The following is a 26,367-nucleotide window of genomic DNA, read 5'->3' on the forward strand; positions in this document are numbered from 1 at the left end:
TTCTGCATGTCTGAGTGCATGTTTTAATGTATGTGTGCGTACGTGCGTGCATACAGTATGTTTGTGTTTAATCTGCGTACATGTGTGTTTATGTGTGTGTTCGTGTGTTGGATCATCATGTGGGTTAAGCTGTACTGTCTGTACTGCCTCTCTCTCCATCCATTACTCACTTTACCTTCTCTCTGGGGACCCCAGCGGAGGAATAACACTCCACTATATGACAAGCTTCTCTCTCTCTCTCTCTCTCTCTCGCTCTCTCTCTCTCTCTCTCTCTCTCTCTCTCTCTCTCTCTCTCTCTCTCTCTCTCTCTCTCTCTCTCTCTCTCTCCCCCCCCCCCCCCCCCCCCCCCCATTGTTCCTCCTATTCTCGTACACTTCCAGTAGTCTCGCGTGGCCAGACTGTTTTTTCAAATGCTTCCGTCATACAGTCTGGAGCATGGAAGCTCTGCTCATGAGTAAGCGATAAAGCGGAAGTGAAGTCTCTCATCCAGTTCCGTTTCGTCTTTACAGTCGCACAAATGTATCCTAATATATAGCATATATAGCATATATAGCTTGCTGCTTAGCAGAAATAGAAAAAAAAAAAATATTTTCTTGAACGGAAAGGCCAGCTTCCTTACTCGGATTTTAGGAGGTGTAGTTCCAGATTCTATATAGCATTCGGAGATTGTGGAATAGTTGTAATATACAATTTAATATAGGTATGATTTTGCCCACTCAATTCATAATTAACTTTCCAATTTTGGGGCTCTGGCTCATGGACTAAGAACTGGGCCAGTTCAACCCTGGTGGAAAAGGGGCCAGGGACAGACTAGAGACATGCACTTTTCTGCCGTAGCACTTTTCCTATGTGACACCCGTCACGTTTGTTGAATTTGGCTGTGCCAAGAGGACGCATAGAAAACATTTAGGCCTGAGGCCGATTCTACACATGTCTTCTAAATCCTAACAGTTTTCTGAAAAACGTAATGTTGCTATTCAGTGGTTCTCAAAAATGTTCATGTCATGGACCTGCGAAATTATATGTATTTGACCCCCATCTCAAAATATGTTATTCCAGGGACCCCCAGAAGCAAAGATGTGAGCTTAAAACTGCTTTAAAAAAGCTTTAAAAGAATGTACAGTATATATTCAAATATTTGCACAAATTCACGATAAAAAAGAAAAGAAAAGGAAGAAGTAAAAAGATATAGCTCATGCAGCACGAAGTGACTTGGATATCTTTCCAAAGTACAGTATAAACTGACACATTTCCCGGATTTAATTAGTTAAAACGTCTCATTACACAGTGAAATCCTGAGTGTTCACTTAACGCTTGAGAGTGTAAAAAATCACACCTGTGTGAAGTGAGTCGTGCAACTCCGTGTGGGGGTTCCAGACCCACAGGAACACACCCAGGGTGCCGGCCCGGTTCCGGCCAGCCGTCCCGCGTCCGAAACGGTAGAGAAATGACAGAGTTACCATGTGGGGGTCCCCAGGGGGGAGTTCCAGACCCCCAGGAACGCGCCCAGGGGGCCGGGTCGGTTCCGGCGTGCCGCCCCGCGTCCGAAACGGTTGAGAAATGACAGAGTTACCGTGTGGCGGTCCCTCTACTGTACAGTACTGTACTGTCACTGTACTGTACTGGCAAACCCGAAAGCATCATATATACAGTTAATATGTGCGTGTGTGTTTGTGTGTGCGTTAGGTTGCGCACAGGTGGTGAAAAACAACCATGCTGTTTTCGTGCTCATACCCAGCCAGCCATAACCTGACTCCGCCAGATGGGGCAGCAGAGAGTACACTGGGCTCCCCCCTCCTGCTCCCATCTGGGAACTCTCAGGCAGACTTGATGCCCGGCCGCAGCACTGTGTATGCCTTGAGTTGATCCCGCCTCTAGCTGCCGCTGATTGGCCAGGCCGTTTTGTGGCCGGAGCATCAAGTCTGCCTGAGAGTTCCCAGATGGGAGCAGGAGGGGGGGACCCAGTGTACTCTCTACTGCCCCATCTGGCGGAGTCAGGTTAAGCCAGCCAGCCAGCTACCCACACACATAGCTCCGTAAGGGAAATGGACCTTTAAGGGTCTAAAGGATTTTGCTCTTTATCTGCTGGGAGTCAACTGATCCAAGCGCCAACATTCATAATGGACTGCACAGTAAATGTCACACACAGCAATATGATGGTATCATGTTTGTTCAAACACACCACACTGTTTGATTCTCTACAAGGGCAAGAGAACGCTGTTGTCATTAATACTTTGTGGCTGATCCTGCATGTGTGTACGTACAGTATATGACGGTGTGTATGTGTGCATGTGTGTGCGTGTGTGTGAAAGAATCAGCAGTGTTATTGACTTTGTTTCCATGACATTCTGTGTCTGTACCACAGGTGACGTACTGTATGTACTATAGTGATGTATTAGTGGTGCCTGCCAGGAACTAAAATGGCTAATGTCTCAGGCTATGCCCTTTTGACTAGATTGCTTTATGCTCTAATACTTTCATGAATTGAACAGTCTGGGTTTCTTTTTCTTTTACAAATACTGCCAGAAGTTTGTGTTGACGGAGGTTGCATTCAAGTTTCATTTCAGTGGAAACTGGCATTTAGCATTCTCTTTGAAATCAGATGGGAGCATTAGTAGCTACGAAATAGTAGGGGTGTGCTGAAATATCGATATGGCGATATATATCGATACGTCCTCCCGCGATAAATAATCGATATTTTTTATTAAAATATCGATATCGGAACCCCCCCCCTTTTTTTTCTTCTTTTTTTTTTGAAATTTGAAATGTTGTTCATAATGAAGTGATGAACAACATGTTTAGAAAAGGAGGAAATGACAGCTAAAATAAAGCAAATCCCACTCAGATTCCACAGCAACCAGAAGTACTGAATTACTGGATGGTGATTTGTCCAAAGTCTCCAAACAGCTTTGTGGGAATACAAAATGCTGCATTTTTTCAGTTCCAAGTATTTTGTAGTTGCAGATATCGTGATATATCGTTGATGAAATTTCATACAATATATCGATATATCGCAAATATCGCAATATATCGAATATCGTGATATTATCGTTATCGAGGGCCTAATATCGCGATATATATCGTATCGTGAGGAACCCATATCGTCCCACCCCTACGAAATAGCACTAGCTGTACACATACAGTGGTTAGAGTGTCCGCCCTGGGAGGTCGGGGTTCGATCTCCAGCCGGGTCATATACCAAAGACTCTGAAAATGGGACCCAGTGCCTCCCTGCTTGGCACTCAGCATCCAGGGTTGGATTGGGGGTAAGTCCCTGGTAGCGTCACATCCAGGGAGTGTACTTGTACATCAAGCTGCCTCACGCTACAGAAACAGGATATAGGCTCCTCCTGCCCTATGGGCCTCATAGCTCGGCAAGGCTTACTTACTATACACACTATTTCTGTACTAATTATGGCGTGCATTAGGGATGGGAATTAGCAGGGACCACCCAATATGATGTTATACAGATACTTAGGAGGACTGAGGACTTTTAAAGCACTTTTAAGAGATCTAATGTTCAAGTTCATGCAACGGCTGGATGTATCTGAAAACAGTATAATTGTGGCCCCCACAAGGCATAATATGAGCTGTTCTCGCTGTACATCCAGACTAAGGGTACTATACACTGGTTAAAATCCCTGTATGTTCTGCCTGTGGGTCAAGTTATGTACTATTTATTTTACATATTTTAATGCCGTGTTTCTTTTATGTTGTTGTACCGTGCTTATGGACCTGAGTCTAAAGTTTGAATTGAATTGAAATTAGGGTGCCTTTTAAGGTCCTATAGTGTGGTGTCACAGGCTTATTATGTGTTCAAATGTAACCGAATGGACCCTTGGTTACATTTTTGTACTAGTCACTCTTAAATTTACACTCAGGATGTGTGAGAGAGGGTCACATCAGAAAGATCAAAGATTTGGTCTGGAGCTTGTGAACAGGCCATTATTGGAAATTGATGTTAATAACCTACAGTCCTTAGGTAAAACAAAATACAGGCTCCATGATATACTGTAGAAGGCCAACACTGTACATATCACTAATGTACAGTACAGTGTTTTCTTCACTGGCCAAGATAAAAGCAGAGCTATTGGTGTGTGTGTGTGTGTGTGTGTGTGTGTGTGTGTGTGTGTGTGTGTGTGTGTGTGTGTGTGTGTGTGTGTGTGTGTGTGTGTGTGTGTGTGTGTGTGTGTGTGTGTGTGTGTGTGTGTGTGTGTGTGTGTGTGTGTGTGTGTTCATATTCAGTCAACTTTAAAGGCACAGGACGTGTTTGTCTTTCCCTCGAGATATCTTACAGGGTAACAATAAAAGAGAATCACCAAGATGTGAAGATGTGTCATCATCTGAATAATAGACATTTAACTCATCACTGTAACTCACCAGCACAGACATGCGCGCACATGCATCGCACAAACATCAGGCAAACAAACGCACGCTCGCGCACACACACACACACACACACTCCTTGCATCCCGGGGTTAGACTTGTGGCTTGCCACCACCATAAACACACGTGCACACAGCGTAATGAGTGTTTGTTTGGAGAAGCAGAGGAGCTCTGCACTATGAATGTCCTCATCAACCCTCTACTGCTCCCGACAGGGAGCGCAGGCTCACTGAATATTTAAAAGCCAGAGGATCCATTACCAGATCACTAGGGTTTTACCTGCATCAGTGGTGGAAAATGTACTCTCATTTTTTACTTGATGTAAAATAATCAATACTGCAATATAGAAATAATGTAATTAGTTACTTTCCACCACTGGCCACCATTGTGCCCTCCATAGGGGCAATACTAGGGGCAACAGTGTGCCACAAGGTGCATGCGTGTCACAGTGTGCCACAAGGTGCATGCGTGTCACACAAAAAATGGGCTGTCCGATTTTGCACATGCATGAATATATCAGTGGGGTTAAGGAGCCTATGCAAATATCTATTCTATTTCTTCAGTGTTAGGGTCACTTAAAATGGATTCACTGACCCTGGAACAAAGGAAGATCATTATTTTCTAACGGCCTGGTGCATAATATGTGTGCATATATACTACAGTAGGTGTGTGTGTATGTGTTTCTTTAACTTCAAAGTCGTAGCAGGCTATTAATAGGTCCACTAATGGACTGCAGCGGTAAATAGCCATGTCAGCATTCCGGTTTTGTCATCACGTCTACATAATAGACAGTCACAGGCCTACTTAGGGTTCTAAGTACCTTCTAACTCACCTGCAATTATGGGGAGTATGCCAGGCTCAACGCGTGACACTGTTTTAATGGATACCCCAAATCAAAAGCTGGCAAACTGTACTCTTTACCCTAGATATATGTTTGATGTGAAAGGCAAATTGGATTAGTTCACAGCAAAGAACTTTAGCTCATTGCCCCGATCCGTATGCAATTGATATTAAGCCAGAGCTAGTGGCTAAAGACAAAATTAAATGATGTTATGAAACATTCATGAGCCTTCATACATGTGCAAAAGTTTGACACCTGCAATCAGACAGCCTTCCACTGCAGATTATTTATACGGCCTAGAGAGAGAGAGGGGGGGGGGGGGAGAGAGAGAGAGAGGGAGAGGGAGAGAGAGAGATGTTATGGGGTACATTCATACTGTATGAATGACGATAAAATATAAAATTTGCTTGATTCTCAAATATAAATATATTATATAGGCTATTTTTTTGTATCCTCCAATGAGAATAACAGGTCAACAACATTGACCTGTCCTACAGTCCTACCTAACTGTTTAGTTTAGTTTTTAATTTTTAAAATGGGGTGTAGACAACCACACGTCTCCTACCTGTACCGTTGGGGTGTAGACAACCACACGTCTCCTCCTACCTGTACCGTTGGGGTGTAGACAACCACACGTCTCCTCCTACCTGTACCGTTGGGGTGTAGACAACCACACGTCTCCTACCTGTACCGTTGGGGTGTAGACAACCACACGTCTCCTCCGATACACATGCAGTGGCAGCTGCTTCTTTTCACCTCAGCCTGGGTTGCCAAGTCCGCTTATTTCCCGCGACTTTTGGCTTATTTTTTTCCCCCTAGTCGCGAGTTGCGTTTTATTGGGCTTGTTGGGCCCTCCCACGCACGCACGCACGCACACACATACATACATACATACATACACACCCACACACGCCTCCCTCAAGTCATTACGACAATGAAGCATGTTGTTAAATAGGGGGGAAGAAATACAAAATTCAGCTAAAGTAGGCCTATGTGGCCAATGTTAGGCTAATTAGTATAATGAATGACCAAAACATTAATTAACATAGACAATAGACATACATAGTATTTATAATGATAAATGCGTCAAATGTTTTTCATTAGGATTATATTGCCATATATTTTGGCTTGTTTTGGCTTGTTTTTCGTGGGGAGATTTGGCTTTATTTCTCTTGCAAGAGTTGGCTGTTTTTTGGAAATGGGTTGGCTTATTTCTCTCACGAGAGTTGGCAACACTGCTTTTCACCTGCAGAGTTTCACTGGGAAAGCGTAAAGTGTGCAGAGGAACATGCTATCCCTCCCAGTTCTATCCCCTGCTGCAGGTGCCCCGACCAACCTGTAGGGGTCAATATAGTCCCCTGCTCACTGCCCAACTTGCAAACACAGCCACAAGTTGTGTTTGTTGGAGTGCCCCACTTAGGGAGGCACTGTGAAGGATTCCCAGTCTCCACAGAGGTGGACAGGTACTTTACCACCCAGATACCCCTGCTTCTAATGTATTTGTTGTTTCACTTGGCTGACTCACCACTACTATGTGGGATGAGGTATTTTATGTATTTCTCTGAATTTCACAAAACTATCTGTCTCTAGGTAAGGCCATCCAGGCATTTGGGAACGGAACCGATGTGGGGGTGTGGCAGCCCATGCCTCCAGTGCAGACCACCACCTCCACCACCACCCCATACCAGAGGAGCCGCGAGCGTAGCCCCAACACCATCGACAACCACATCAACACCGACGGCTTCTACCACTTCTGTGGCAGCCTGCAGGTTAGAATGTTTTGTATCTGTCTGCCCATGTATTTGTTTGTCTGTCTGTGGCTGCAGATGTACAGTTGGGTGCCACCGATATTGTCCCTTATCATTTGACCCATTTAGGCCTGACCTCAAAATTTTAAAAAATCCTTCTAAAATTTAGAAGGATTTTTAAATATTCTGAAATATTTATTTCAGAAAACTGGAGGATTTAGAATCTAAATCCTCCAGTTTTCTGAAATAAATATTTTCACGATTTTTCAAAAATAGCAGACCTACAAGCTCGTAGCGCGCCACTCGGTGGCGCGCTATGAGCTTGTAGATCTGCTATTTTTCAATAGCTAAATTATAACATAATGTTTAAAACACCAAAAGGGGTTCCCGCCCAAAATGGGTTAACTGTCCTTTTGCGCAGATCACGCAAACCTCAGCAAAAAGAAAAGGACAATATCGATGGCCTCCAACTGTAAGTCTACCTGTGAGTGCGGCTCTGTGATAAATTCCATTCTGAATGTCAAACACCAGCATGGAGCCAGCTTGTTGGGAGGCACAGTCGTGCTATACTGTCCCTCAACCAGAGTTCAGTGTAACTCCCAACAAAGGAACAGAGATCAAAACTAAATGTTTTGATCATTCAGCAGTCATTTGGCTGTTGAAAGAGGCTGTCCAGCAGATAAACCTAAACTGTGGTGAAAGTGCCACTAGTCAGGAATAATTACGAGGAGACTAAGTGCAAATATTTAGGGAAGCCATGGCATTATGATACTGCATAAACAGAAGGGCCCGATTCACTTTCTTGTTAATCTCCAATGTCAAACCAAGGTATTTAATATGTAATCATACCAATTTACAATTGGTATTACAAAAGTAAGTGGCATAAAGCCTGGTCAACAAATAACAGGGTAAAAGGTCATATAAGTGCACAGAAAACAATGTAGTGCTACAAAGTAACTAGGATGACAGGTAAACATCAAACATAACTTCTGTCTAAACAACATCATATCTAATTAACATACACACAATATAGCCTACAGTAACGTACCGTATGTGAACAAGTAACCAACATACATCTCCATAGTATAACCAGCCTCTAAAAAATAAATAAAATAGGTGACATGACGGGATACAAGTACTGAGGAGTGCTATATCTAAGTGTGCAGCCAGGAAGGGGTGTAGGGTTGGATCATGTCCTGACTGCCTTGTAGCACATCAGTGCTTTGACTGGGTGAGCACTGAGCAGCAACCAGAGGCCACTGTCTGAAGGGAGCACAGAAGGGGAGCACAGGAGGGGCAAGGCATGGAAGTGTAGGGAGGCATGCCGCTGCATTCTGTTGAAGGGGTTTGAGTGAGCATGCCGGTGGACTTTCAATAGTCAAGCCTGGAAAGGATTGAGACTTGGATAAGCTTGTCAGACTCCTCTGTGAAAAAGGGTCTGATCCTACGTGTGATACTGTGTCCTCCTCCAACTCTCAGTATTAAAATCCAATAGTGACAGAGTAGTGCGGCAGGCAGGCACATTTAGCCATCCACACAGGGCTGACTAACGGGATGTCTGACTTATGGGCAGTCCCCGACACGACACACAATTAAGCCATATCACATTATCATGGACTGGTACAGACATAGGCTACTATAGCGACCTAAAATACAGTTTTGGAAACAACCATAACTTGTTCCTAATTTCTGGGTTTCAGGCTCTCTGGATATAATGATAATAATGCTCTCTGAACATAAATAGTAGATTCCAAATCGAGAAACAGGCTCCATTCAAGAGAGAGAGAGAGAGAGAGAGAGAGAGAGAGAGAGAGAGAGAGAGAGAGAGAGAGAGAGAGAGAGAGACTTGGGAGGGAGTGATGGAGGGAGAGAGAGAGAGCGAGGGAGAGAGAGAGAGAGAGAGCGAGAGAGAGAGAGAGAGAGAGAGACTCGGGAGGGAGAAACAGGCTCCATTCAAGAGAGAGAGAGAGAGAGACTCGGGAGGGAGTGGCGGAGAGAGAGATACTCGGGAGGGAGTGGGGGAGGGAGAGAGAGAGAGAGAGAGAGACTCGGGAGGGAGTGGCGGAGAGAGAGATACTCGGGAGGGAGTGGGGGAGGGAGAGAGAGAGAGAGAGAGAGAGAGAGAGAGAGAGGGAGAGAGGGAGGGAGCTCAGGGAGGGAGAGAAAATTACTTAAAACGGCAGGAGGGTTGAATCAGAAAGCTGCAGTTTAGATATGTCGCCGTCTGTTTTTAAAATCCGCACAAATTGAGTCGCTGATTAGCGTCCAGCCAACTATGCTTAAATCAGCTCCCCTTCAGTGAAAGGTCCGCGGCTTCTCGCCACATTCCAGCTACTTTGAATGATGCCTCTGAGATCCTCCTGTCACTTTCCTTAGCCGACTCTCAGTTTATTTTGTTGCCCATGCAAGGCTGCAATAAGAGAGCGGATTTTGTCTTTTCTTATGTTGCTACAGGTCTGTGAAGTGCATTATGGTGACACACTGACGCTTAATAGCTATCGTCACATTTTGCGATGGCAACTGGCCTCTGGCACAATTACTGACTTGTTTTTTTTCTTCCACAAACACTTCTTCGGACACTTTCCTGAAACACCATCTGCAAGCTTGGTTTTTGGTTTGGCCATGTTGTTGACATGCTGTTTTCTGTACGCGCTCTGTCTGTAACTTGTTGCACTTCCTCTTGCGACGGTGTTGTGTAGGCTACCGAAGCCAGCCGATCTACAAATGCTCAACGCGTCGTGGATGCAGTGTTGGTGGACTTGTAAATCGACATGAATGAATATTTAAATTATATTGGTATGATCATGACGGGCCGCACAGACATGTTGTGCGGGCCGCATGCGGCCCGCGGGCCGCGGGTTGAGTGGCGCTGCACTAAAGCTTAACATCCCCTTAGATGCTTTGAGAATATTAGCTTAATTGGTACATAGTTTACAGCACTGGTGACATTTTACGTTGCGATGTGACGCGTTGTGAGCTTGTAGAACTGCTCACTATTAGTTTTTCGACCCACAAAGTTGGGTTGAAAACGCAGAGGTAAAGTCAGTGACGTGTCACGGCCACAAAGCACAGGCATAAACAGCACATCTGCATACTCCATCCATAGTCCGTCACGGTCTATGACTTGTGCACAAAGGTGTGCGCACAGATTTTAGAGAATAGAAGGAAACTGTGAATCTCTCTCTCTCTCTCTTTCCGTTACCCGACAATTAAAACCCATTTTTCTTAAATGCTTGCGCATGTTGGTTACATTGTATTACTGCCTATAGCGTCTTCGCGCCACATTACACGGCCCATATTAATTAACTCTATGGTTAAAAAAAAATGAATGAATGATATACACACCATACTGAGTTACTGACCATAGACAATATCCCCTTTACAGCTCTCTCTTTATTAACGAATATAATTCGCCACAATCGCCTGTGTGTGTGTGTGTGTGTGTGTGTGTGTGTGTGTGTGTGTGTGTGTGTGTGTGTGTGTGTGTGTGTGTGTGTGTGTGTGTGTGTGTGTGTGTGTGTGTGTGTGTGTGTGTGTGTGTGTGTGTGTGTGTGTGTGTGTGCGCGTGTGCGTGTGCGTGTGCGTCCGTGCGTGCAGGCTATCAAGACAGACTATGTTTTTGCAATGACTCACTCTGTGGACAAGTCTGTCAGACAACTCTCTTCTCTCTTCCTAACAATTGCACAAGCGCACACACACACACACACACACACACACACACACACACACACACACACACACACACACACACACACACACACACACACACACACACACACACACTGAGACAAACACTCACAGTAATAAGCAAAGGTCTTTGACTCAGAACCCGTCCACTTCCTGCCAGTGACAGCTCAGCAGCAGTCACAACAACAATACATTTACTGTGCACAGTGAGGCTTGAAAGAAACAAATCAAAAGTGCAGGGAGAGGAGCGAAGCAGTGGAAGGTGTTCTATCGTCTGGATGGCAGGGGGAAGAGGCTCCCAGGCTCCCAGGGAGACACTCTGTTTTAAGAGCTTAAAGGGAAACGGCCCCTGCCTGCGCCTCCAAACCTGCTGCCTGTCGGTGTTCACACACCTACCCCCAGGCTGCTGCCTGTCGGTGTTCACACACCTACCCCCAGGCTGCTGCCTGTCGGTGTTCACACACCTACCCCCAGGCTGCTGCCTGTCGGTGTTCACACACCTACCCCCAGGCTGCTGCCTGTCGGTGTTCACACACCTACCCCCAGGCTGCTGCATGTCGGTGTTCACACACCTACCCCCAGGCTGCTGCGTGTCACACACCTACCCCCAGGCTGCTGCGTGTCACACACCTACCCCCAGGCTGCTGCCTGTCGGTGTTCACACACCTACCCCCAGGCTGCTGCATGTCGGTGTTCACACACCTACCCCCAGGCTGCTGCCTGTCGGTGTTCACACACCTACCCCCAGGCTGCTGCATGTCGGTGTTCACACACCTACCCCCAGGCTGCTGCCTGTCGGTGTTCACACACCTACCCCCAGGCTGCTGCCTGTCGGTGTTCACACACCTACCCCCAGGCTGCTGCGTGTCACACACCTACCCCCAGGCTGCTGCCTGTCGGTGTTCACACACCTACCCCCAGGCTGCTGCATGTCGGTGTTCACACACCTACCCCCAGGCTGCTGCGTGTCACACACCTACCCCCAGGCTGCTGCCTGTCGGTGTTCACACACCTACCCCCAGGCTGCTGCGTGTCACACACCTACCCCCAGGCTGCTGCCTGTCGGTGTTCACACACCTACCCCCAGGCTGCTGCATGTCGGTGTTCACACACCTACCCCCAGGCTGCTGCATGTCGGTGTTCACACACCTACCCCCAGGCTGCTGCATGTCGGTGTTCACACACCTACCCCCAGGCTGCTGCATGTCGGTGTTCACACACCTACCCCCAGGCTGCTGCATGTCGGTGTTCACACACCTACCCCCAGGCTGCTGCCTGTCGGTGTTCACACACCTACCCCCAGGCTGCTGCGTGAACACACCTACCCCCAGGCTGCTGCGTGAACACACCTACCCCCAGGCTGCTGCGTGTCGGTGTTCACACACCTACCCCCAGGCTGCTGCGTGTCGGTGTTCACACACCTACCCCCAGGCTGCTGCGTGTCGGTGTTCACACACCTACCCCCAGGCTGCTGCCTGTCGGTGTTCACACACCTACCCCCAGGCTGCTGCGTGCATCGCTCAGTAGGGGTAGGTGTTCACACACCTACCCCCAGGCTGCTGCGTGAACACACCTACCCCCAGGCTGCTGCGTGAACACACCTACCCCCAGGCTGCTGCGTGAACACACCAACCCCCAGGCTGCTGCGTGAACACACCTACCCCCAGGCTGCTGCGTGAACACACCTACCCCCAGGCTGCTGCGTGCATCGCTCAGTAGGGGTAGGTGTTCACACACCTACCCCCAGGCTGCTGCGTGCATCGCTCAGTAGGGGTAGGTGTTCACACACCTACCCCCAGGCTGCTGCGTGCATCGCTCAGACGTTGCAGAGCTCAGAGTGAACACACCTACCCCCAGGCTGCTGCGTGCATCGCTCAGTAGGGGTAGGTGTTCACACACCTACCCCCAGGCTGCTGCGTGCATCGCTCAGACGTTGCAGAGCTCAGAGTGAACACAAACGCAGGGAGGTGAGCTTTAACCACTTAACCACTTTAGGCCTGACGTCGAAAAAATAAAAAATGTCTATATCCGTGGTGCTCAATATTTCATATCAAGGACCCCAAAAATTATATGTAATATGCCTCCGGCCCCATCTGAAAATATGTTGTTCCAGGGACCCCCCCAGAGGCAAAGATTTGAATTAAAAACGTTAAAGACTGAAAAAAGATATATTCCAAATTTGTGCCACTTTTTTTTTTCTTCAAAAATAGCAGACCTACAAGCTCGTAGGTCGTAGGAGCTTGTAGATCTGCTATTTTTCAATAGCTAAATTATAACATAATGTTTAAAACACCAAAAGGGGTTCCCGCCCAAAATGGGTTAAACACCCTCTGATCTTATGAAACAGACCGGAGTTACAGCAGAAATAGCCGATCTGCAAGCTCACAACGCGTCGCGCCACGTTGTGAGCTTGTGCATCGACTGTTTTTGCCAAATGTTCCTCCCAGTCCCAGAATTAAGGATGCTGGGGTTCAAGTGGTTAAATCCTACTGTGTGTACTACATACTTCATTGAACGGAGTCCAGAAGCGGTCTATGCTAGGATTCCAAGACTAGGGATGCGATGATAGGGTTCAAGTAGTTTATTTGTGGAGGATGCATGGCTGTGAGTTGAGGAGCGATGATGGAATGACGTACAGTACGTGGGCAGGTTGACTGGCAGGCGGGCGGGCAGGCATATGGAGGAGTGATCCTGAGGACAAAAGGACAGAGAGTTACAGCACACAATCTTGGAAACAAACACCAACAACGAATTACTAACCTGGAGGTGTGAATGAAGCGTGTCACGTATTACCGCTGGAGCTGAATCAACAAAACGATGTGACAATAAATGGTGCATTTTATATAGCGCCTTTATCCAAGGCGCTTTATAGAGATTGTGCATTACATTCACCCATTCACACACTGATGCAGGAGGAAACCATGCAAGGCACCAACCTGCACATCAGGAGCAATTAGGGGTTCAGTGTCTTGCTCAAGGACACTTCGACACTAACTCTGGGGGAGCACGGGTTCGAACAGGGAACCCTGCGATTCCCATCCAGTCACTCTACCCCTGAGCCACTGAGTTGAGGTGAAGTGGGTGAAGAAGAGTCAGGGTTTATATGCAGGAGAGGTGACGAGCGGATGGATGGCAGCTGTCGGCCGAGGGAGGTGATGGAGCTGGTTGAAGGCAACTGAGCTGGATGAAGGGAAACACACACACACACACACACACACACACACACACACACACACACACACACACACACACACACACACACACACACACACACACACACAGTGAGTCCACGGAAGGAGAGGGAAACAAACCAAAACACAAGGGAAGATACTGACATCAGACTCTCTCTCTCTCTGTCTCCCTTTCTCTGTGTCTGTCTGTCTGTCTGTCTGTCTGTCTGTCTGTCTGTCTGTCTGTCTGTCTGTCTGTCTGTCTGTCTCGCTTCCTCAGTATGTTGTTTTTGTGTGATATGGTTGTGATTCGTCTTAAATTTGGCTTGGAAATGCAGTCAAGTTCTCTCTTGTAGTGAGTTCTCTCACTACAAACAAGCAACAACAGCCCACCAACACACCCTACCCACTGTTAACATCCTACAGTACACACACAATTGCCAGAACGCACGCACACACACACACACGCGCACACACACGCGCACACACACAAGCGCAAGGCTATAGGCTACTCATAAATACATGGCCACAAGGCCCTTGGGCAAAGTCAGACTGTTCTTATGAATATAGTTGACTCCAAAGCGAAGCGCCCCAGACAAATATGGAAATCAAACGCATATGCTAATGTGACTTTTTAGAAGCAAACGGGCAACAGAGCAGGTGTCAGTCACGTGGACAAACACGCAAGAGCAAGAGCCAGCCATCTTTGGTTCTGGGAAATGAAATCGGTTTGCATGTGGAGATTAGATACTGCAGCGTGTTTATTGAATAACAGATTGTTTAGTTTCATCTTTGAAATCGCTGGGTGCGTCAGAACTATAGGAAACAAATCATCTGCATTATCATAGTGCAGTACCAGAACTATAGGAAACAAAACATCTGCATTATCATAGTGCAGTACCAGAACTATAGGAAACAAATCATCTGCATTATCATAGTGCAGTACCAGAACTATAGGAAACAATCTGCATTATCATAGTGCAGTACCAGAACTATAGGAAACAAAACATCTGCATTATCATAGTGCAGTACCAGAACTATAGGAAACAAAACATCTGCATTATCATAGTGCAGTACCAGAACTATAGGAAACAAAACATCTGCATTATCATAGTGCAGTACCAGAACTATAGGAAACAAAACATCTGCATTATCATAGTGCAGTACCAGAACTATAGGAAACAAAACATCTGCATTATCATAGTGCAGTACCAGAACTATAGGAAACAAAACATCTGCATTATCATAGTGCAGTACCAGAACTATATAGGAAACAAAACATCTGCATTATCATAGTGCAGTACCAGAACTATAGGAAACAAAACATCTGCATTATCATAGTGCAGTACCAGAACTATATAGGAAACAAAACATCTGCATTATCATAGTGCAGTACCAGAACTATAGGAAACAAAACATCTGCATTATCATAGTGCAGTACCAGATGGAAGTTCATAATTATACGAACAGAACTGGCTTTCTCAGAATCATGATCATGATCAAGGGCAATTTCAATTACGTGAACTAAACATCCCAGGTTTTTTGATATGCCACACTAATTATAGTATATCGCTTAAGGAAACATCTCGAGCTAAGATAATCACCACAACGCTCTGCTTTGCAATCTGCAATATGAAAACACATCATCGTACTATCAACACCTCTAGGACTCAGATGCAGATGAAACTTCTTCATAGAAGGCTTAGAAACTAGGGGCTGTATTTTGCGTGTCTTAAGTACCAGGTCTTTATACTTAACTTAAGACCTGGAGGCATGATCAATGCCATTTGGCTATTCTGAGTGGCCAAAGAGCATTGACCACGCCTCCAGGTCTTAAGTTAAGTAATAAGACCTGGTACTTAAGACACGCAAAATACAGCCCTAGGGGTGCAACTTACTTATTTGAAGTAATCAATTTAATTGCTTATACAAATGTATTTAGATGCAGACATTTTTCATGTTTTTTATTTTAAAAAACTGCGAGTTGTAGATATTTATGCACGGCACCATTGTATGCTGAAGTATAAAATAGGGCTCAAGTGGTTCATCAGGCTAATCAATTAGATTTTCTTTTCGTGTCAATTTGTTGATGAATGGATTTCAACATTATTTGATTAATTGAAAGAGTCATTGATGGTATAATCACTAAGAAAATAATTGATTGTTGCCGGTCATTAGAAACCGTTCGCTTCAGTCTTTGTACTCCTGAGGTAAAGAGCCTGTTTGAATCACTAATCTTTATGTAGAGGCCTGCAAATTCACTATGATTTATCCTTAGTTCCACCACAGCATTTTCTACGTGCAATTTTGTCCCGAAGGAAAAGTGTTTTTTTTTATAAAGTATTTCTCTCTTCCACTAGCTCTACCTCTGCCTGATGCAGAACATCCCTGCTTTTGGTCTGAGACTACTCTCTGGATACATTTATTATTCTGTCATACCACACACACACACACACACACACGCTCACTTGCACGCTCACTTGCACGCACGCACGCACGCACGCACGCACGCACGCACGCACGCACGCACGCACGCACGCACGCACACACACACACACAATCTACTGTATAAACTCAGTGTTTGCAAGCATGTCTTCGTAATTCATTTGATAGCATTCAATTATCAGCTCACAATTAGGACATTGTGAGGCTTTAACTGTACATACTATACTAAGTACCCTGCACCGTGCATAATATGTGTCATTATTTACATTATTCATATTGAATGCGACCCATAGGGATGAAAAACAAACTGATGCAACAAAAATAACCAGCGGCTCAGGGGCTTTCACCATAAAGCACCCACTGCGGAACTTACCTCACACACCCTCATTCTGTATGTGCGTGCATGTGTTTGTGTGTGCTCGTGGGCGCCAGCCATGCCCACGTGCGCGTGTGAGCAAAGGAGAAAGAAAGAGCAGAAATGTGTGTATGTGTGGTTGTGTGAAGTTGAGATGAGATCAGTGTGTGATTGTCCTTCTGTTCTAAGCATTTCCTCCTCTATCAAAGCGTTGGTGTTTTGTTTTACATTTGTTTGTCTACTGACTTAACTTGATTTCCATTCCACTTGAGTTCAAGTTTTCAGATGGAACATTCATGTCTTATTACTCATCATATTTTTTATTATCGTACTGTATTTAATTAGTATTATCATTATAAATGTATGCAAATTATTAAAACCGGTAAAGCATCTCTGTAATTCAGAGGCGTATCTACAATAAGGCGAGGGCAGGCGGCCGCCTGTCCAAATCCATTTCTCGCCTGGCCAAAATCCATACAATGAGAAAAAAAGGACAAAAACAAGACATGAGAACTATTAAAATGGACAGCTGATTGGCCGTTGCGGTAGAGCGCGACCCTCAATCACCCATTGGAATGTAAATGCAAGCCTTTCAGCCTTTGTATCCCACTCGTCTGGCAGGTATATCTCTTTTAAAACTTAGGATTGTGCGCGGGGAGACGACAATTAACATATCTTGCCTGGCCAAAACGTAATTCCTGGATACGCCACTGCTGTAATTATTTTAATTTTTTGCGTTGGCTTTTCAAAAGTGACAGATGCAGAAGGTCACATGCTGCTTGTACCTCTGCTATTCATGAACATTTTGGAAAGACCTTGAAAGTGTGAGAAATACTGACTTAGAATGCATGTGTAGAGTCTGCCTCAGGTGTTAATGGGTTAAAATAATTCACACACATTTCTGTTTTTATTTTGGTTACATTACCATTTTCATCTAATCAGGTAGTATTGTTGTCCCCTCATCTACAAGGTGATTACAGTTCTTACCTTTATAAATTGCATTTTCGTGGTTTCCATTTGCCTTTGATTGTTTTGGGAATGTGGTGTCTCTTGTTGCAAGAAAAGCCAAAGAGCACTGATTACAATACATTCATCAAGTGACTTACAGCCTGTGACAAAAACGAGTGTAGTGCTATTTCCCAAAGATACTGTATAGGGAGAGTAGAATATCTGGAACACACCATGGACTGTGGTCTACAGTACGTTATGCATGTGAACTGTTTGCCATAATGTGAAGTGATTTCCGGGTGCAATTTGTATGTTTGGGGACAGTGATATTGACCAAAATTATTCATGTTTCTGTCTCACAGGCTCAGAAACTGAAGTCCAACTCCACTGTTGATGGTGTTCTGTGCGTGGTAAGGACATATCAAAGTGCACACACACACACACACACACACACACACACACACACACACACACACACACACACACACACACACACACACACACACACACACACACACACACACACACACACACACATAAATATTATACTACTAATGAATTCATCTTGTCAATCCTGCTACTTGACCAAAATGCACTGGCCTTAGAGCAGGCGTTGCTCCCTGCATGGGAACTTGAGAAAGGCTGCTCACTGCTGCTAATGGTTAGGATGGATTAAATTATGGGTATGTGTGAATGTATACATATAAATACACTTAGCTTAATTTAAGGCACTCCACTTTGTGTTATGCCAACAACACCCATAGCCATGATATACTGGACTGCAATCACGATATATCTTGCTCTTTAGTGTTATTGCTTATTGCAGAATAAGTATTAAAACATATTCTACAGGGTTTCACCATTCATCAAGAGATGAAAATGCAATATTTGCCAATGTGCCCACACTTTCTCTGACCTTATAGGTTTAGGCATTAACAAAAACTCTAAGGCACCACTTGACAATTGACATACCGTAAGAATGAGAGTATACGAAAAACAATAGGTTGACTACTTTAGTGTTAAATATGAAATTAAAACACCTGTCTGGTGGAGTTAAAGGTAGGGTAAGTGATACATCACTGAGGATACGTCCCAGGTGCATCCATGCGATGTATTCTATGTATAGTGACTCATAGGAATAGACTATGTGACAACCAGGTATAGTCTGGTGACCACCGGAGAGGCGGGTGAGCCGGAATGTAGACGGCACCCCGGGAGCAGTATGGGTTGGCGCCCCAGCCTGCATCCTCCGTGAGGAGGAAGCCCAAAAAACCTTCGATGAGGCCTTTAGGAGGGCCATTCGAGCCGCAAGCGGAGCCTGCAGTACCACCGTCGCCCAGGTGGAGCCTGCAGAACCATCAAGAATCCACCACTCCTGAATGAAGTGTCTGGTGCTGGGGGTCTGGTGCAATGCACAGGTCCTGGCTGTACTCCTGGTGAGAGCAGGAGTGGACCTGGTGAGACGTAGGAGGGGCCCGGACAGGAGTCAACCCACAGAGCCTAGTCCCCCCCACCATGACACATTCCTTATCTCCTTGAGACAAGACATTTATCCAAAACACATACTTTGCCCCTGACCCCAGGGTCAAAGGTCACTGGGCCCTATGAGACCATGGCTGCCTTTGTAATCTCCTTGGTCTTTGTAGACTCTTTGAGGCTGAAATGGGATGGCTGTTTATCTGGTGGCTTTTAAAGTTCACTGTAAATGTCATTGTACCATAATAAGGCGGCGTTATGCACTGGACTGACATTTAGCAGACGCAGGGACAGGTCTGGAGGAGATGACCCAACCACTGGTTCGCTCCCTGCTTTATTAGCATTTTCATCTGCACTCTAAACACACACAATATGAATTCTCGCAGTCTCTCTGACATAGAACACGAAGATGCCTTGGCCTTTTGGTTAAGAAAATAGCCTTTTTTGTCACTGAAAACGAATATATGCTTCTACAGAGGTGCACTTAATATTCTATCCCTATAGTCATACTGTGTCAAAGTCATTAATTTTAATAATCTTTTTGGTGACACCCGTTGTAGCTTTAATGCAAATGTTTTAATCCAAAAGTTTAGTAGTACAAGAAAACATTTTTCTTTCTTTCTTTCTTTCTTTCTTTCTTTCTTTCTGTCTTTCTTTCTTTCACGTCACCTTTTCTCTCTCACACAGGATCCTCAGATTGATGGCCCTGGCACGTCTAATGCTATCCCGAGAAACTCAGCAGTACCAAGATGGCCTCCACCAGGCCTGGCCCCTCTGCTTCCCCAGCTGCTCTGGCTGTGGTATTATACCCTGCGAGCGCTCTCCTCGGCGGCCATCTTGTAGCCTAGCCACCTCACAGCAACAAACAACCACGGACTGACGAACATATTTGTATAAAAAAAGAAGCTGAAAGAGATATTATATTCTCTGTTACTAATACCTGTTGTATTTCCCTCCTAATTTGTATTCCTGTTTTCTTGTCCCTTTTTTGTTATTATGAATTGTTTTAATTTTTTTGTTTTTTTGGAAGCTTTATCTTTGTGTTGCAGTTGTGCGCTAAATCAGTGATCTAATTGTTAACTCAGTTTGGCTAAGTGTTCCTTTTGGGTTAGTCGAAAAAGAGTCTATGTAGATCGTGAGAATTCGGACCAACACAGAAAGACAGGTGGCTCTCAGAAACGGTCGTATATTTGATATTTTCTCAATTCTGCTTGTGTATCGAGACTCACCAGAGACATAGAAGCTCAAGTATCGCTTCTAGCCACCCACTCCAGTAACTAACGGCTGCATTAAAACAGATGGGCAGCCTTTTACAGTAGGTGTTAATTGTCTAATCTGTGGTGTATCTGTGTTTTGATAATGGTGTTCAGCTGCTATTCCACATTTTAACAATTCAAACAATGGATGGGGATGCTGTCGGTCACAGAAATGTGACTAAGCACTTGAGAAGGTTTTGACAGACAACAGAACTTTAGCTTCAAAGTAGAGGTCTTCAGGGGTCTACCCAAACCAGAAATACATGGCAATACCCGAGACCCGGGTTCGGGTCCGTGTTTCATTATGGTCAATAATTCTTATTACCGTACCTCAGGCCCGGAATTATTTATCATTATGTGGTGTACCCGAGTGGATGCAGGAAAACACTAAGCACTGGATATTGGAAGGAATTCCAGTGGTCCAATTAGGATTAGGGTTCATCATTTAACAAAAAAAGTCCATTCGATTTTGAGTCCGTCATTTTGGATCCGTTAAGACCTCTACTAAGACCTCAAAAGTGATTGATGCTCTTGCAACACTTACTTCAACCTCAGAGGCGCTTTAACAGTGACGCTTGTTCTGAATCACATTGATACACACAATGCAGCATGCAAAAGCACAGGTGAAGACATGCACACACACACAGTCCACATCTCCGCACATTGTTGTGGTATTTGACGCCAACAGGACACCAGTAGGTAACTGAATCCTCTCAGCTCATGATAGTGATTGTACATACTTGTAATTGTTAGAAGTCTACGAAAGTGTCAGTGTTTCTCAGAGGAAGAGGATACAGGATAATGGATAACTTGCTGCTGATTTGACCAGGCAGTTTCACCTATCTTATTTATAGGGGTTGTTAAAACTTTGCTGAGCATGACATTGTGTGGTGAGTGTCACACTGGTCCTGGCTGGCCATGCTGTCTATCTATAATAACATGAGCTGAGGGCTAAATATCTTAGGCTTATTGTTGTACTGTGTATTCAACTCGTCCTGTGTTCATACGCCATCGCTCCAAAATCTACCCACACAGCAAAATCAACTCTGATTGTGTAAGAATGGACCTGTCCATTTCTACACACTCACTGAACACTGAGGATTTTACTGTACTGTACATGCGCTCAGTGTAATGTCGTATTGCCTCAGCAGTGAAACTGTCAAAAATATTAGGGGCGAGACTTCAAAATCATTGCGTTTTTGTAAACTGAGTCTGATCCATTACAGTTCATGACACGTGACTTCTGTATGTAAATTGTTGAAGCATTTTTGTATGTCTGCACTGAGGATTGCTGTGAAAAAGACACAGATTTGTGTCATAGTTGTGTTGAGTTATCCAATAGAAAAACACCCCCTCTTTCAATCCACATTGAGGTGAGAACATAAATATGATCTTGGCCTTTTTTATTTTTTCTCCCCGGATTTTTTTAATAATTCCTATGAATCTCCCAACAACGCACGCATGCACGCACGCACACACACACACACACACACACACACACACACACACACACACACACACACACACACACACACACACACACACACACACACACACACACACACACACACACACACACACACACACACACACACACAGAGAGAGAGAGATCTTCGTGGCATGTACAGCCATTTGGACATTAACAGAAGCATTTATGACATGCTGCCTTGGTTTCTGTGGCTTCTTGAAACATGATTAATGTATAGTAGAATTTACATGTTATTTACTGAGTTATTTACATGGTATATGTACTGTGTGTATGTATTGGCTGAAAATATAATTGGGCAAATAAATGTCTGATATTCTATTTCAGAGCATTGTGAGCTATTTTGTCATTCAGAGATACAGTATACATCGAATGAGATAGAATATTGTTTTTTTATATACACATATGTATATTTCTCCCACTATGTACATTATTATGGAATACTAATGCATCTGATAAGAAGATATCAATGTAGCTGTCCTATACTTATTATAATACCACACTATTTCCATAGCATAATATCTTTGTATCATAGCCCCATTTATGATGTTGCGTAATATTGCTTTTTGGAGGTAACTTACCCATTTATTTTTCTATCTTTTACTGATTTGTTTGAGTTTACTCATCTTGTGCAAAGAAAGATAAGTTGAGTTTAAAAAGGCTGATATGAAGGCAGTTTATATTTAAATAGTAGATTTCAATTGTAATGCTTTTCTGAATGATACTGCTGTAGCTGTTGGCTTGCCATTGACATGTCATTACACCTGGGGAAAACAACTTGTTTGTTTCTAGTTAAAATGTACTGAGGTTGTTATTATGGTTGGTGATGAGAATCACAACACAATGGACAAAGACAAGTGTCTCAATAGCACCAGAAGGCTTGTTGATGCTATTGTTCATTTGACCACAGGTGGAACTATAAAGACAGTTTAAGTAGAATGTGGGCCATAGAGGACATTGCAGTCCACTACTTTTCAAAACCAACAGGGAATAATCACAGTCTCTGAATGTTTGGAGGTTCAAATGCGGTATGTTTCTTAAACTCGTCTCATGTATATGAATTTTATATTTGAAACCAAATGTCATATCTAGATGGGTCCTGGAACTTCCAACCATGCCATGTAAATGCTGTGGAAGTGGTCCACACCACAGCATGATTCACAAAGAGCTTCTGCTAGCCCAAGGGTGGTGGCCGTTATGGTTCTTAGACCACAAACTGTGGCTCAGCCTCAGCGTATGATTAAAAAACATCCTGTTATTGGACAGGAAGGTGAATATAGTGAAATATATTTGCATTCATCTCCATCCCCATTAGTTCTTTAAAATACCAGAGAAAATGATAATGGGGAGGGGGTCATGCTTCGATCCTCTTCAGCTATACAGCGTAATTCAAGCTTGTGAAAATGTAAAATCTATTGTACAAAAGTTATAATTAAAGAACTGTTAAATCATCCTTAACAGCTTATATGTGGTGTCTTCTTCTTATTCATGCATTTTTTTTTTTACTTTTCTTTCATTCATTAATTCAGTTAGTTAGTTAGTTAGGAAGACAGCTGGAAACAATGTTCTAGTGTATATGCCTTCTTTTATTTCCTGAACCTATTATTTTTACAAAGTTTGCACTGCAGTCATTCAGAAATAGTGTTTACTCATGAGCTGGTCCACCTTGCTCTCATTGGGCCTGATTCACTAAGCTGGTTGTAAGTAACATGTAAATAAAGTGACGTGCAATTCACGAAAAGGTGTTTAAATCCCTGAAATGTATGCCAGATGATCGTAAAATCACAAGCGCGTTCCCAAGAAGTTAAATTGCATTGTTACACGCCCCATTTTACACCATGCAAAGCAACAGGATATATCCAACTTCAACTTCACCGTGCTGAAAAAGTTCAACACCACTCTTGTCAAAAAATACAGATCTTGACAACTTTGTAGTGTACATGGGGTTTAATCTTATAGATTTTATATCGGTGGTAATAATAATTATGAATTAATTTTCATAGTTTTCAAAATTAAGAGTCAAAATCAATCTGAATTTAAAAGGGCACCATTGAAATGAGTTTAGGAATAAGCACAAGATTAATTTGTATTTAACCCTTAACTTAACCACCAATAAAATCATTTAAAAGATTATAAAATAATGAAATATTATTTAATCTCAATAAATCTACGAAATCTGAAGGTAAAAGTTATTTTCATTCAGTCACACCTAAGCTAAACAAACTTAATAAAATGGATCATAGTAATTAAACGAGTTAATGCAGGATTCAAATAGATTTTAAGAAACAAATTAAATTAAGTAATAATGAAATTATATGATAGATAATGTCCTTTTGCCATGAATTGGTAACTGATGTAGCCTAATGCAATTCACTTTCCTGAGATGATGCGTAGGTCTTTTGGGAGCTGTCTTGTCTAACTGTCTTGGTTGATGGGGGTGATTTGGGAATCATGACATTTGCCATTTTATTTTTTGTTCTGGGAAACAGCTTCCTGTTCTGTAAACTGTCCTTCTAGGTGATTTGATGCCTGGTGGCTGAGAACAAGCTGTAAACAACTAAGTGGTATGACAAATCACACCCATGTGAAGTGAGTGAACTCCGTGTGGGGGTTTCCGTTGGTCCCCGCAAGTTCCAGACCCACAGGAACGACATACTATAATTCATGGGTTCGGAAGAAAAAAAGATGAAAATCACAAAATAGGCCTACTATAGTTCATGGTTTCAGACAGCATACTGTAGTTTTTTCATGATTTTGGGGCACTATGTCAGAGCCATGACTTGAACCTGTGGCCTCCTGATTCCCAGGCAGGCTCTGTACCAAGTGAGCCACTGTGCTTGCTGTGTGCTAAAAAGCAAATAAGATAATGATAGAAGAGTCAGAGGAAAGGCAAACTGTGTTGTGGCAGGTAGCAAGTAGCTCAGTGACTTAGCACACTGGCTACATGATCTGGAGGTTGTGGGTTCAAACCCAACTCAAATCTTTATTTGCCAAAATCTGCCATGGACCCCTATTCTGAATTTCTCAAATTTAAAAGCATTATATTTCTTAAACTATGAAACATTTCAAAGATTCATTTTCAGGCAAACATGTCCACCATAAGAAGAACCTAAATAGGTTTGAATGGGGTTTCTAGGTGTAAGTATGTAGGACTAGTAGCATGCCAAAGTTTGTGCTATTGCCATTGAGAATGCATTGGGAGTTTAAGTTAAATAACTCAGAAACTACAAAACATTTCAAAGTAAAAAGTTCCATCATGTGTCTCCACAGTAAGCTGAATTATAAAAAGTGTGAATGGAGTTTCTAGGTGAAAGTGCTTTTTTGACGTGCCACTATCTGCCATTGAGCCCCATTGTAAATTTCTCAAATTTGAAAGCACTATATTTCTAAAACTATGAAACATTTCAAAGATTCCTTTTCAGGCAAACATGTCCATCGTAAGATGAACCTAAATAGGTTTGAATGGGGTTTCTAGGTGTAAGTATGTAGGACTAGTAGCATGCCAAAGTTTGTGCTATTGCCATTGAGAATGCAAGTTTGTGCTACAGCCCATGGTCAAAAATGATGTAAATGAGGATTTGAGAAAAAGACGAAAATCACTCCGGGACCATGGGCTATAGTCCATTGTCTCGAGTGATTTCCGTCTTTTTTTCAAATCCTCAAAAATGATGAAAAACGGCATGCTATAGTATGCCGTCTGAGATGGGCTACAGCCCATGGTCAAAAATGATGTAAATGAGGATTTGAGAAAAAGACGAAAATTACTCCGAGACCATGGGCTATAGTCCATTGTCTCGAGTGATTTCCGTCTTTTTTTCAAATCCTCAAAAATGATGAAAAACGGCATGCTATAGTATGCCGTCTGAGATGGGCTACAGCCCATGGTCAAAAATGATGAAAAACAACGATTTGAGAAAAGACGAAAATCACTCCGAGACCATGGGCTATAGTCCATTGTCTCGAGTGATTTTCGTCTTTTTTTCAAATCCTCACAAATGATGAAAAACAGCATGCTATAGTATGCCGTCTGAGATGGGCTACAGCCCATGGTCAAAAATGATGTAAATGAGGATTTGAGAAAAAGACGAAAATCACTCCGAGACCATGGGCTATAGTCCATTGTCTCGAGAGATTTCCGTCCTTTTTTCAAATCCTCAAAAATGATGAAAAACGGAATGCTATAGTATGCCGTCTGAGATGGGCTACAGCCCATGGTCAAAAATGATGAAAAACAACGATTTGAGAAAAGACGAAAATCAATCCGAGACCATGGGCTATAGTCCATTGTCTCGAGTGATTTTCGTCTTTTTTTCAAATCCTCAAAAATGATGAAAAACGGCATGCTATAGTATGCCGTCTGAGATGGGCTACAGCCCATGGTCAAAAATGATGTAAATGAGGATTTGAGAAAAAGACGAAAATCACTCCGAGACCATGGGCTATAGTCCATTGTCTCGAGTGATTTTCGTCTTTTTTTCAAATCCTCAAAAATTATGAAAAACGGCATGCTATAGTATGCCGTCTGAGATGGGCTACAGCCCATGGTCAAAAATGAAAAACGAGGATTTG

At 43.6% G+C, this 26,367-nt stretch overlaps 1 protein-coding gene across 1 annotated transcript in view; it reads left to right on the top strand.

Annotated features, from left to right (window-relative positions):
* The window catches only part of LOC306918180 (GDNF family receptor alpha-1-like), a gene marked incomplete at its 5' end in the record, with an annotated part of 25,173 nt that extends 1,922 nt beyond the window's left edge, over positions 1-23,251 (top strand). Inside the window, 3 exons of the mRNA XM_079531060.1 lie at positions 6,818-6,996; positions 17,943-17,990; positions 19,744-23,251. Of these exons, the coding sequence (XP_079387186.1) occupies positions 6,818-6,996; positions 17,943-17,990; positions 19,744-19,899 (383 nt within the window). The remainder of the gene's footprint in view (positions 1-6,817; positions 6,997-17,942; positions 17,991-19,743) is intronic.
* Between the last annotated feature and the right edge of the window lie 3,116 nt (positions 23,252-26,367).

The sequence above is a fragment of the Electrona antarctica genome (genome assembly GCF_951216825.1).
Source record: "Electrona antarctica genome assembly, contig: scaffold_174, whole genome shotgun sequence".
NCBI classification, from domain to species: Eukaryota; Metazoa; Chordata; class Actinopteri; order Myctophiformes; family Myctophidae; genus Electrona; species Electrona antarctica.